This window comes from Rhea americana, unplaced genomic scaffold, assembly GCF_003343005.1.
Source record: "Rhea americana isolate MKP2758 unplaced genomic scaffold, rheAme1 scaffold_10, whole genome shotgun sequence".
Taxonomy (NCBI): domain Eukaryota; kingdom Metazoa; phylum Chordata; class Aves; order Rheiformes; family Rheidae; genus Rhea; species Rhea americana.
Window position 1 is genome coordinate 6335251 of NW_028185039.1, and position 13783 is coordinate 6349033.

At 39.7% G+C, this 13783-nt stretch overlaps 1 protein-coding gene across 1 annotated transcript in view; it reads right to left on the bottom strand.

The window, feature by feature from the left end:
• Positions 1–13783, bottom strand: part of BMERB1 (bMERB domain containing 1) — a 61233-nt gene that overhangs the window by 13804 nt on the left and 33646 nt on the right. Inside the window, exon 2 of the mRNA XM_085302667.1 lies at positions 9755–9878. Within this exon, the coding sequence (XP_085158793.1) occupies positions 9755–9878 (124 nt within the window). The remainder of the gene's footprint in view (positions 1–9754; positions 9879–13783) is intronic.

The following is a 13783-nucleotide window of genomic DNA, read 5'->3' on the forward strand; positions in this document are numbered from 1 at the left end:
TATAACATTTAAAAGAAAGTTTTCCTTTCTGAACATTTTCGCATCGTTCTTTCACTGCAACCAATTTAAAAAAGGAATGTCATATTTTCCTCTGGGATTGTTTGCTGTCAAACTAGGCAAAGAGATGGGTCTGCAGAGAGATCAAGCTGAACAACGCATTTTTTTTAATTTCTGTGTGAGCTGATTTTCATTTATACTTCCATCTTAAAGTGCACTGACAAGAACTTTGCAATTCTGTCCCAAACTCATGTTGTTGCGGCTTCCTCGTTGCAGTCTGTGAACCTGGGAAAGCCTTGTTAGAGCTGGAGCTTCCAGAATTTTTCAGATTTACCGTGGGTGCAATGACCCCTTTAGGCTCCCAAGTCCAAGGCAGTTCCCCTAGAAAGTAGGACTGTAACTAACCTGAGAAGCCCCAGGCTTTGAGCATCTGACAAGTTTCATTACAGAAACCAGGTTGGGGCAATTCCCAGCTTTTGTTTCCCTGTTATTCCTCAAAGATTCTGAGTATTTGAAGGTTTGACACCATTGCAATGGATAGGAAAGATGAATGGGGACAAGCAATCACAGCCATGAATGAACCATATCATGCAGAAGAATGAATGTATGCCCCACTATGCTATGCCAGTGAGAGAGCCAGGTACCTGGTCTCCCTCAAAAAGATGGACTTATTACTTTCCCTAATGATACCTTATCTTTGTCCCTGTCTCTTTTCTTGTTTGTTTCTCCAAAATTCTCATTTAACTCCATTCAATCCAATAGGGAACAATATCAAGCTGACAATCTGACCTAAGAGATATTTATTAAAAAATACGTATCATCACACAGCTGCTTCCCTCTCTACAGCATCCCACAGTGCTTCCGGTGTTCTTAGACCAAGATACAATCTGCCAAACAGGAAGGAATTCACTGTAACTTATATTGCTTTGTTAAGATTATAGCACTATGAAGGATAAAAGATTTATTGTTCCTTTTCATGAAAAGATAGCCCTTATCAGAAAATTATCAGAAAACAGACAACAACTACAACTCTGTTTACAGGGGGAAAAAAAATCTGCTTTTGTTGGTGTTATTTCCTTGCACCATAGTAACAGCTAGGTATCCAGCTCAGAGAAGAGTGCTAAGACACTTACTCAAGTTGTCTCACTGTTGCCACCCATGACATTAAGCCACTGAGAAGTCACAGTTGATGCTACATCAATGAGCCACTAGAAACAGAGATAGAGTATTTAGATGGAAATTAATTAAAATTTAAAGTGAAATTCATTTTATACAATGATCATTGCTGCCTTTTCTTGCTTCAGAATGGAAACAGTCCACTTAAGCAGTCCACTCCTCCAGCTCTTGTGTAGCTTAATGTTGCTTCATTTTGCAGTGGTTGCATAAAGTTAGGCACGCAACCAATGTACCATTTTGTGTTTTAAATGTTCTCTGCATATTGCAAAACTTGTACAGGTGAGAGTCCTATCTGATGCCTATTGAAGTGATGGTTATTGTCCTTAGAAGGAATTTTGATTATTAATTTTTTTCCATCATAAATTTGCCCTCAATTTGAGATTCCACCATCACGTCCAACACCCTATAGACCAGTGACCATTACTGACTATCCCATCCCTTCTGCTGCTAGTGGTGGGTGTATCAATGCCAAAGCAGCAAAATAGTGATTTCATTTTTTTCACAAAGTAAGGAAAGGAAAAAGGTTAGAAGGGCAAATAAAGAAAAAGTAAGCCTACCTAGAAGCAACAAAAGAAGAACAGGGATGAATTATGTGCACTAGACAGCTAATGATGGTGTGGGACTGCTTACATGAATTTTTTACAACGGTAAAGTCAAGTTGCAGCAAACTCATCCAAATAGAAAGGTAATTGTTCCTGGGATCACAAGTAAGCAAACATAGTAGTACAAAATCGTCTGAAAACCAGAATGGATCTATGGAGAATTTGGATGATTTGAGATATTATGAGCACTGTGGAGCAGAGGGAGTCATCTGATACTGCGTACAGAGAGTGTACAGAGAAAATGACCAATTTTGCTCAGTCAGTGTAGAGGTGAATCTGGCTTTTTCGCAGTATTAGTTATGCACGGTAATAACCACACAGATACTAAGTAAGTATTGTGTATATTATTTATAATGTTTTTTTATAGATTAAACAAGCTTAATGAGGTAAGTAAGACTATTTTCAATAATTGCCTAAAGCAACCTAATAGATCTTATTATTTAAAATCCTGCATGTCCTATACATTAAAAAATTGCTATTCTGTATTGACCACACTGCAGAAATAACCACTCCCCAGGCGGCTATCCCAGGTGGAAGTAACTTCCACAGTTTTAGCTCAAGGTCAAGCCAGTATAGTTGGCTTCAAGTCCTGCTTTCCATCTGGAAGACCAGCAGTATCAGGTACTGGCAGACTTCCCAAGGAGTACATTTCACGATGACAGGGAATGCTCTTTTATAAGAACTCAGTGCCATTTCTATTCACAGGCATATGTGGTTCATAAGATCTCACCTGAACTATTAATATTTATGGGTCAGAATATGCTAATGTATTTTAAAGTGCATTAATTTTGTACTATAAATAATTTTGAGCTTCAGTTTTGATGTGTTCGTATATCACATACTGCTCTGAGCTTTTGCTGGCTGTCTGTTCTGTCAGCTAAACTGAGCTAACACATGCGTTACCCATTTTTTCAATCCGCTCCTTCAGTATGGTAGATTTCTATGCTGCCCAGTCATACTGAATCCTATACTGTCTCTGAAGCCAGACACAAGTATCCATAGCAGTAAGACATTAAACGTGCAATGAACAGGATGGAGCTCGCTCGGCTTCTGGGTATGTTGTCTCGCTAAGAAAGCGAGTAAGAAAGCAGGGGAGAATAATTAGAAAGGGAAGGAGAACGTGCATACTCTGAAGTGTGTATTTGCTTTTATTAACAAGGAAGATACAAGGAAAATCTACAGTTTGACCCAAAACTGTTCTTATAGAGGCCATTTTAAGAAATACACTGAGACAATCCAGAGAAGATGTGAGGGGAAACTGGGTAGCTATAAACTGATGCTTTCAGGCACAAGTTGTCTCTGTAACAACAATGGCTGCATCCTCAGCTTTTCTAAAATTAAACCTAGCACAGCTGGAGGTAATATAGCTTTAAGCTATATTTTAATTTCCTGGGCTGGTGGTCACAAAAGCTCCTGACATAATTTAAAGAAACTTCACAGTTTTGGTAGCAGAGAAGGAGGGAGGCTACAACCATAGTTCCTACAATAACCTTAACGTTGCCCATCCTGAAAACTAGGTGAGGAAGGGTCTTGAGGGGAAAACAGAGGTCTGTAATTATAGAGCAAGTCACAGGGTATCTGCTCTGCTCTGGCTACAGTCATCTGAGCTAAACTGCGGCTGCATAACATAAATTGTAGCATTGCCGAATTGTGGAAGGCTTAATTTTATAAGATGAGAATTGTTGAATGTGTCTGTTTTATGTAAACTTTATGTAATTCAGCAAACAGGTAATCAGGTGGAACTGATATGGACTTCCTGGATATAAAGAGTACAGTTGTCTTTAGCTGCCCTCCCCTTTTTAAGGAGGAAATAATAGCATGGAGCAAAGCAAAAGACAGGCTTACAGAGGCTAGTATCTGACCACAGGCATGCAGTTTGCACCAAGGTCCCAGAAAGATTGTAACCTCTGAATTGATTATTTCAGCTAATTTTGCTTCTCTGTTTCTATGTATTGGTTTAAACCCCTGACACACACACACAAGAAAAACAAGAATCATCAGAAAACTGGCTTCTTCTGAAGTATACACTATCAAGACAAAATATTCCACTGCGGCATATAGCATGTAATCTATTAAATAGATAAAAGAGTTCAGCTGCTTCCACTGATGTTCAAACCAGCAATTTTCAGAGGACAGGCTAGGAACATAATCACTTTGCCATCATGTATCTAGTTTTATTGAGCTTCACTCAGCAGAATTAAAAACTTTGTGTTGCAATACTTACCTCAGTGAAAAAGCTTCACAAATTTGAAAATCAGAGGTGTCTATGGGAGTTTCCTGTACTGTATTTTTCACTTCACTTCAGATTAGGGTCATGGGGTTGCACTCTTTTAAGGTATCTTCCTCTTTGAGTGCTTTAATCTTTTATTACTGAAAAATGTCTCACCTTATGTTCAGTACTGAAGTACAACTTTTTGCTTCTATCTACAAGGCTAAAAAACAGCACAAAAGAGAAAAATTGCATATATTGAAATTGTATGGATATTTGCAGCCTTCACTTAAATTTTGGCGTGTCAGTCAACAACAGGATAAATGATATCTAGCTAGTATTTTAACTAAATTTTCCTTTTTTTTTTGTCAAAATCTGGGAAAGCTTCTTTAACTCAGGTATAGGCAGACTATGGAAAAACTTTGCCTTAGACCCCTCACGTGTGATCCGCTTCGGCACTGAACTGTTGTGCTGGCACTGAAAAACAGTATTACTCTGCTAAACAGCTATAAGTATAGAGAGGCCAAAAAAGTGCAACACGCTCTTAGGCGTGTTTTCTGAATTTTCCAGTTATTTCAATGGGTACAGATACACGCCTGGATTTTCCGCCAGCCAGGAGAGGCTCTGTTTCTGGATGTTGTCAGCAGGTGCCTGCCAACAGAGCTTAATTATCGGTGCTTTTGCGCCCGGCTACCTGTACGGAGCGGAGCTGCGGCCGGGGGCACCGGGACGGGCCCCGGCGGGCCCCCGGCTCCCCTATCGCCCCTAGGGAGAAGGCTGCCACGGACGCCCCGCCGCCTCGGGCTGCCCCTCGGGGCGCTGCACCACGGAGGGCTGGAAGCGGCGGCGTTCCCAGGGCCGTCGGCCTTCCCCGAGCGCTGGGGCTCCCTGAGGCGGCGGCGGCACGTCTGAACGCGCGGTATCGCTGTATAGGGTACCTGTACATTTTACACAGGATATCGTGGGCTGGGCGATGCGGTGGGGGGGCAGTGCAGGGTCTGTGAGGAGGAAAGCTCGCTGGCGGCGGCCACAAGCAGCTGGGCGTCCGAGGAGGGCTGGGCCGCGGCGGCCATTTCGCGCGGTCGAGGCGCGCCGGCCGCCCCTCAGGTGGGCAGTGCTCCCGCTAGCTGCCCCGGCAGGGCACCTCTGAAGGGATCCCCCTCCGCTAAGCTTTAAAAAACAAGGGGTGTCCCTTATTAAAGGAATTTTTCCCGCCCCCTCTTCCCTCACTTAAGCAGAATCACAAACCTGCAGGCAGGTGAGGTTTCCTGTGTGATTGATTTCAGTCTTCTGCTAGTGGCTGCTGCTAACTTAGTGCCTGAATCTCTTTCTAAAGGTGGAAACCATCTTCCTGAGCAGATGATTTTTTCTGTCGGTGGCCCAGAGTGAAGACTGTAAGTAAATTTTACATCTAGCCCGGCACAAAACAAGTTACTTATTCACAAAGTGATTGTTGCAAAGAAGTGAGTATTAAAGCAAAGAAGGATGGACATTTGAAAACTAAAACACAAGGTTTGAGTGTTTTGATAACTCAACACTGGATCACAAAAGGTAGGTGAAATTTGTTCAAATACAATTAAAAATTTTCCCTTTTTAATTTCTAAAACTGAAAATCTGACTGTCTAACAAATAGTTATGTTTGCTAGATACTGGCTAACAGGTTAGACACAAAATAGCCTGCCTGGACTCACATCTGAGAAGGAGCCCATATGGGCTGCTCTGTGGTTTTCAAACACTACTCAGCAACTATTAAATCCTTTTATTTCTGAGCTTAGTCTTGAGGTATGATTCTCTTCCTCAGTTGCTTTAGGTTTTGCTTTCAAATAATAATGATGACTGAGTATCTGGCTTTTATTTCTTCGTCGTCCCACTCTTTCTTTCACCCCTACGGGGTGACTCTTCTAAAGCTTCTAGCGACGATGAACTACTCAGTGAAGACTTTATTTAGATACTGAAGTGTTACCAACTGTGAGTACTAGAATGCAACATTTGTGTGGTGAAGAAGGAGCAGCATATTTCATTTTTATCCCTTTTCTGTCCTATGGATTTCATTAGTCATTAGTGTTATTTTGTTCACTAGGGGAAGGGAATGTGGACCTCATAGTGTTACACTAACTAAAATAAGGTGTAATGTTGAACACAAGCAAAGCTGCCTGCAGGTCTTGCTAGAGATTCCTTTATTTGTAGTTCAGGTTACCCGAAAAGAAAAAGAGCTGAGAAAATCTGAGATACACGCTATATGGATCAGAACTGAGAAACTGCCTGAAGGACTACTACAATATCGATGATCTCACATATCAGCAGGAAATTTTTTTTGCTGGTTCACACGCAGAAGAGTGAGAAAATGAGAACTAACTCCAGGCCTGCTGAGCAGCCAGACCTTCCTAGTTATTTTTGTACCGGCTGCTATGCTAACCTGGAAGAGTTTTCTTTGCTAAATCTGCTTATTTTATGGCTACTGCATTAACTTGGGCAAAACATTGACATAATAGTTAAAGACAATGTATGCTGTTGCAGAACTGATTCAAACCTCAGTGACAGTGAGTTTGTTATTGTCCCATCTCAGTCACCTTTGTGCACCTTCTTTAAGGAAAGCAGTAAGCTCAGTTAGCAGTCTTGGAGGAAGATCCTTCCGCAGATTAAACCTGCACAGCTCTGACAGAGGTAAAGCTTGCTTTCCATCAGCAGCAAGTCTGGCTTGGAGTGTTTTGTTTTCTCATTCTTGAGTGTGAACATTGGTAAAGTACAGTAAAGCTGACAGGCTGTATGCAGGAGAGAGTCACTGACACCATTAGAGGTGTTGATGCACTCAGAGTAGAAGCCCTCCAGCTTATTTCCTCCCCCCCCCCTTTTTTTTTTTTTTTAAGTGCAGCTGCAATATCACTGATGCCATGTCCTAGCTTTAGGATCTGACCATATTTTAATACCAAAAACAAAACAAAACAATACAGTCAGTGAGAAGAATGGACCATTGTTTAAATAAAAAGTAGGTAAAGATGCTGTAATCTTTGTCTGGATATACAAGTGATACAGAATTAGTTCATCATTTTGCTCATGCTATTATAAGAACTAATAGAACCCACAGTTTAAATCCAGAGAATTTCTATTCTGGTGCTAACATCATCAAAGGGAGAAAGGGAATACAAACAAACCTCATGCTTGCTTTTGCTCCATTACTGTATGCATGTTTTATTCCTTTGATATCATAAAATGAAAGGCTAAAGCAGCTACAGATCTAAAGAGACTTGGTTTTCATTAAAGTTGGTATTGAAAAACCAGTGGTCTGAGCTAGATAACAATCACATTATCAAAGTCAAGTCAACTTTAAACCTTTCTGAGGCAGCTCAGGTTCAATGCAATTGGTTGTAAAGGTCAATCAGAGGTGACTCTAATTCTGGCAGGAGAAAGCAATTACTAAAATGCATAATCTACATACAGACTTCAGGTCTTAGGACACTGGCAATCTTCTACTTCAGAAATCAACTGAGAGAAATAAATATAACCACATATAAAATCTTCCACTGTATGTCTATGAATGATTTATATAAGTTTATTAGTTAAACAGGCATGAAACTGAGGTAACTGAGTTGTACTTTTAATCTCAGCAAGAGATTAACATTTCGCACTTGGTTACAAGGCAAATGCAGCCAAGCCCCTCTGACAGACAGTGTAAACTATCCAGAATAAAAGGTAGTAAAGAACAGCTGCAGCTCTAGCATTCAGGGATCACTAGCAACATCCTTCTCACTTGTCAGGAATAAAATGTAAAAACTTTTTTTTTTTAAGAGGCAAAGACAAATAGACAATTTTTTTATACTCTTAAAGGCTATTAAGAGAACAGGCTTCTGATTCTGCAGGCCTTCGTTGAGAGACTGCTTTCTCTTTCAAATTTGATGAGCCAGTATGAAGAACATGCCTGCTGTAAATCAGTTTAGAAAGATAGGCTGCCCACATGAGGCTTTAAAAATCATGATCAGTGATTTTTTGGTTTTCAAGTAGAGTGCCAGTACAAAGGCAGAAGCTGGCTCACCAGTACTGACAAACTGAATTTCACTGCCTCAAGGATTAGCAAGCAGAGTCAGGATATTCTGCCACGGAAAAGCAAGGAGCTGGGCTAGAAGGCTGCATGAATATCCCAGAAAAGGTGGTCTTGCCAGCCTGTGGCTGCTGAAGGAACTGGAGGGTCTGTGGCTGCAGTACAAGCCTCAGTACCTCTTGCTGAAGCCAGTGGCAGCAGCAACTAGCTTGGCTTTCAGCTTTGATACAGAGGCTCAGAAGGACTTTCCTCACTCAGCCTGTTCTTGGCAAGTGCTCTTCTGAAGTTCTAGATAGGGTGTGTTTGGATGGTGGCTAATGAAGGAAGAGCACTGTGTGCAGTATGAATGTTAGGTATATTTCCTTTTCAAACACCAGGCTCCTTTGCGCTCTATTCCTTACTGCCTTGCGAGGCAGGCTTAGATGAGTGTGAGCATGGGGGAAATGAAAAAAACAGACTAGATGATAAAAGAAAAACAGAGCAAGCAAAAAGCATGCAAAAGCATGACAAGCAGATGTCTGCCATGGCTCTCATGTCAAGGGAAGTTAGGCTTTTTACCCAATCAAGTCTAAGAACAAGCCACTAGCCAAGTACCTATTTGATTACCAGAAGTAGGTATGACAAAACCATTCATGTTTGCTTTACTTGTACTGCCATGTTTTACTTTATTTGTATTATTAAAGGTCAGCATAACTGTTGACAGACCTTATTTCCAGAGGTCTATGAACAGTGACGGTACACGCTCTGGGCTGAAGTATTCTGCAGTAACGAGAATGTCACAGATGTCTGTGCTGTTTGAGGGTGAGACTTGCAGCTTTTGGTAATACAAGTAAGTTAAAGCACTGAAATAAGCACTCAGGAGTAAAAATTAAAGTATCAGTGCTATCTTTATATTTCAAAGGGAGAAGAGAGCAAAGAGTTCTTCAGGCAAGATAAGCTTTTGTAGCTTCGTTAAAGGCAAAGGTCTGGGTTCATCAGGGTTTAGACCTACTGAGGTCAACAAAGGTGTTAGTTTCTGATCTCAGGTACTCATAGAACATAAGACTTCAGAATATTATTTCTGCTCTTAATAAGCCATAATCTTCTAAATTCAGCAATTTAGGAATACAAATTCTATTGGCTTCATCATAATCGGATTCACTACCACTAACTGGGGCACCTATGCCTGACCTCTTCGGTGGTTTTGAAAATCTCTCTGGTATTAATGCTATTTAATTCGATGCATCAAAATGTGTTTTGTGCTTATAAGCTAATGGCTTCAATTTAATAAATGTCAAATCTTGGCTGCTATTAGTTCAGAGCACAGTGTGATCTCTTGTGACACGAATTGTCTAAGACCACTAATGAAGTAAGGGGTAAAGCCCAAAATCAGTTAGACTGTGGAAGCTTTAAATCTCCTACCTGTTGATACTTTCTTCAGACAAATATCCTTCCCACAAAGGATTGAGCTCAGGTAGAAAAATATTCTCTGTAGACAAACACTTTGCTAAAGTTTCCTTTTGTAAGTAATAAGAGCCCTTTTATATCTTCTGCAAATCATGCAGAATAAAAAATGTAATTTCCTTTGCAACCCCAGAAATCGTTTCCCAGTGGCATTTTGCAAGCATTCACCTGACTGGGATGCTCTTTATCTTTCTTCTTTTTAAAATGTCAAGCAGATAAGTCTTCTAAATAGCATTCTTTCCCATTTTGATTAATTTTGCATAGTGTTTTCCCAGAAGAATTGATACTTACATAAACCTGAGTTCTGATTCTCGTCTGACTAAGACTTCCCGAAGTCTCTGGATCTTTGCCATCTCTAGCTCAATTTCCTCAGGCATCATTGTTGTTTCAGCCATTGAAATGATGTCAAGTTGATCTGTGTGTAAAGAAAAGGACAAAATGAATGAAGCTAGTCAAACTATCTTAACAGGATTTTTTAGGAATGAAAACTTAATCACAGAGCTACCTGGCTATAGGGTAATTAATGCAAGTAGTGGAGAATATTCTAGCCGAATGTTACAATGACTGGTTTCTTTACTGTTTTGCTCATTACTTCAATACAAACTTTGACAAAATATCTGTAGAACTGCTACAAAACTCATCCCAAACAGCTATTTGATACCCTGAAGAGTCCTATCTTGGCCCAAGTGCAGGCAGTGTAGATTGATGAGGGTTCACATCTTTATTTTTTATTACTCTTTACACCATTCAACCATTGCAGCATGACGAACAGCAGCAGCCCATACCCACTAGAGAAGATCCAAAGATGTGGCTAGAAATGATGCAGGGCCTAATCCTTTGAGAGTTTCTCACAAGGGCAGTAAAATCAGTTGAGGAGACAAATAGCACTTTATAGGATTTGCTGGGGTACAGTTAGTTAGGATATAGCCTAAGAAGTCCTAAGAAGTGTTGTTTCAGCTCTATTATCTATGGCTAGCTCCACTGTGAAGTTCTTGAGTCTTTTGAAAAATCCAGACACTAACTTAGATGCTGAAATAGAAGCTAAAATTCTTGGAAACTCTAGATCCACTTCAGGGGGCTCAGCCCTAACAAAAATGCTATAGGGATTATATCTGACCTCCTACCACACTTTTCTGTATTTGACAGTGACGAACCATAATGAAGTCTTGAACTTAGTAGCAGAGTACTTTATACATTGTGCTACTGCTAACACACAGGTAGAATTATAATACAATAGTCACTGGAAGTTACGTCAGACATCAGTCAAAAGAAACTGGAACAAAGATTCTGTTAAAGATTCTTTTGTACGTTTTTGGTGGCTATGTTTTAACTGCTTGTAGTAAAATTGGCTTTGATGCAAATTTATTTTCCAAACATATTAAGCAGCAGACAAAGTTATTATTGGCTTTAATTCATGTTAACACCAGAATACTAGTAATTAGAAGGTTAAGACATGAATACATATATCTGTTTATATTTTTTACATAGGCATGCACAATTTAAATTAGCTTTCAAGAGCTCAGAAAATAGTGGGGGGGGGGTTGTTTGTTTTTTGTTGTTGTTTTGTCTATCTTCCACTCTGCAGTTGTAGACGTAAATGCCCTAGTGTTATCCTGGGGAAACACCCGAGCTATCATATTGTGATTTAAATAGTTCAGGAGGGTAATCATGAACAAGCCTTATGCCCTGAGTAGAGCCTTAGAGTCAACACAGGAATTACTGTGGCCAGTAGTATGTGGCATGATCTTTTACAGCACATTCAAAGATTCTCCTTCACATCTCCCTCAACATGTGTTTGAACCACAGAAAATATTTCAGAAAGCTGTCTATAATCATGCAGTGATTTCAAAAGAATCAAAAAACATAAGCAAAGCACCACAATGTTGAAACTGGAAGGAAATAAATATAGAAAGCACCAGATCTTAGTTCCCAACTTCTCTGCAACCCTAGAGATGCAGCTACAGTAACAGAGATAAGTGTTTTACTTTCTCTCTATAGCAGTATCTGTGCTGTGACCATGTTGTAAGGAGATCTCCTCATAGAGAACTCAAACTGCAAGGAGGATTGGGAAGAGCTGGATTAAAGCAACTAGGAGAGGAAGAACCGGACATTGGCAGCTGACATAGAGAACTGAGTATGGTGATTCTGTGGTGTTAGAGATTAAGAGGCAACTGTAGATGAGTAGGCATGGTCTGACAAGGAGAAGGGACTGAAGGATATAGTCCATACTTCATACATGTTCACTTGTACATTGTTAAGGAACTAAATTTTGCATCAAATCTCCAGTTTTTCTAAACCTCCCTTCCTAACAGGTAAGACTGAGTAAGCTCCTTTAATAGCTGCTATTTGATGAATCCTTAGGTCAAATAAACCCAAAAGAGTTGCAATATGCCACCTACTTTGGCCTCTTTTCTCTGAAGACTATGCATTTTTAAAGCAAGCTATGACTGAAAGGGCACAGCTATAATACAGTATATCCTGGAAATTTTAACTTAGTAGAGCACAAGTAGGAGGATGCTCTGGAAACAGGAGCCTCAGGTCAGGATTCCAACCTCAGACCTTCACTGTCATGTTCCTTTCAGATCAGCAACCTGTTTGTGTCTGAATTTCTCTTCTAAATATTGTGGCTAACTGTTCAGCCTACCTGGCAGCTGACTGAAGGATAGTCAATTATTGTTCATAAAATGCTTTGAGCTCCTAGGATGTAAAAGACTCAGGAAAGAAAAACATGTTCGCATTATTAAGCCTTTGAATAAAGCCCTAGCTCTATCCCAGTGATGAACGACACCTTTATTGCTTTGAGACATAGATTCTGAACAGCTTCACGCACACCATCTCTTGCCTTTTCATAACAGAAATACTTCACTTTATTTAAAGCAAGTATGAAACGCTACTGCAATTGCATGTGTGTGTGAGGGCAGGCATGCATTAGTCAACTATTTTTTAGCATATATTGCTATTACAGAAATCAAAGCTCTTTTTTCTTGGGGGGAGGGGGGGGGGGAGGAAATCAGCCAAAATTTATAAGGAAAAAGTGGAGAAACATTGAGATTACTCATAGCTAGTGACAGAACAAAACTACTTTGTTTGCTCTACAATCACTAGAATAATTTTCAGTGACAAAGAAACAAGTGAAGTATTACTCTATGCACAAAAAGATATCAACATGATGATAATTAGTATATAGAAATAAAATTGTCAAGCTATTATATGTTAGACTGAAGAGGTTAAACTGAACCTATTTTTTTTGCATATTTTTCCTTCATTTAAATGCATGTTGCTACAGTTAACCTGGACATTAACTTAGTGATCACATTTCCTCCTCACTATAGTAGCCATAAATGCCGGTTGAGATGAAAAAGGAAGAAAAAAGACTATTAAGTCAATAAGTACAAAGAAAACTTTAAAAGAAGCCTGAAGTGATGGAATAAGAAATGGGAGAATGCATTGCACCTGGTGTCAATAGTTTCAGACAAATTGGTAAAGAAAGCTATGAGGAAAAAGTAAATATCAGCAAAAATTCTCCTTACTGTCAATCCATGGAGACAGAACACTCTTGAAAGGATTCCCATTCAGACCAGTTGCATGCTTTCCCTTACAACTGCTGAATAGCCAGACATCAGTCAGTAACAACCCAGCTACTCAACCTATCCAAATTACAGTGCTTCAGATGAAATTTAATTAAGTCATTGCTGTTGTGCACTGGATTTAAATTGAGCAGTTTGAGACCTATTTCCACATGCTTAGATTGTCCAATAATAAAATAATCCCTGTTAAAACATACTTAGGTTAAGTTTTATTTCAAATTTGGATTTGCGGCTTTCACAAGAATTCAGTCAAGTTCCTAAACTGATCCTTTTCATAGGGCAGCCAGTACACTCTTAATGCTGCTTCAGGTGCCAAAACCAGGATTTTCAAGATCACTCTCAGTTGACGCTCCAGAGCAGGAGGTTCAGCTTACAGAAAGATGAAAAGAGAACAAGATGGTGCAACTTAAAAACAGTATACTTGTATACCAGTATACTTGGTGGAAATTGCAACAGTTGCATGCTGCAGAATACAATGAATTCTACATACCATGAAAAATATTCCACATAAGGAATATTCCAGATAAAATGTTCATCTGAAAGAATCAGATGAGTCATTTAGTTACTCAGTAGCTTGTCACCTGGAGGCATGAACAAGTAACCTTGTAGCCAGCACTGCACACCTTTGACTGGTCTCTGAAACGCATTCAAAGCATTCAACGGTTTGGGGATTTTTTTTTTTTTTTTTTTTTTTTTTTTTTTTTTTTTTTTTTTTTTTTTTTTTTTTTTTTTT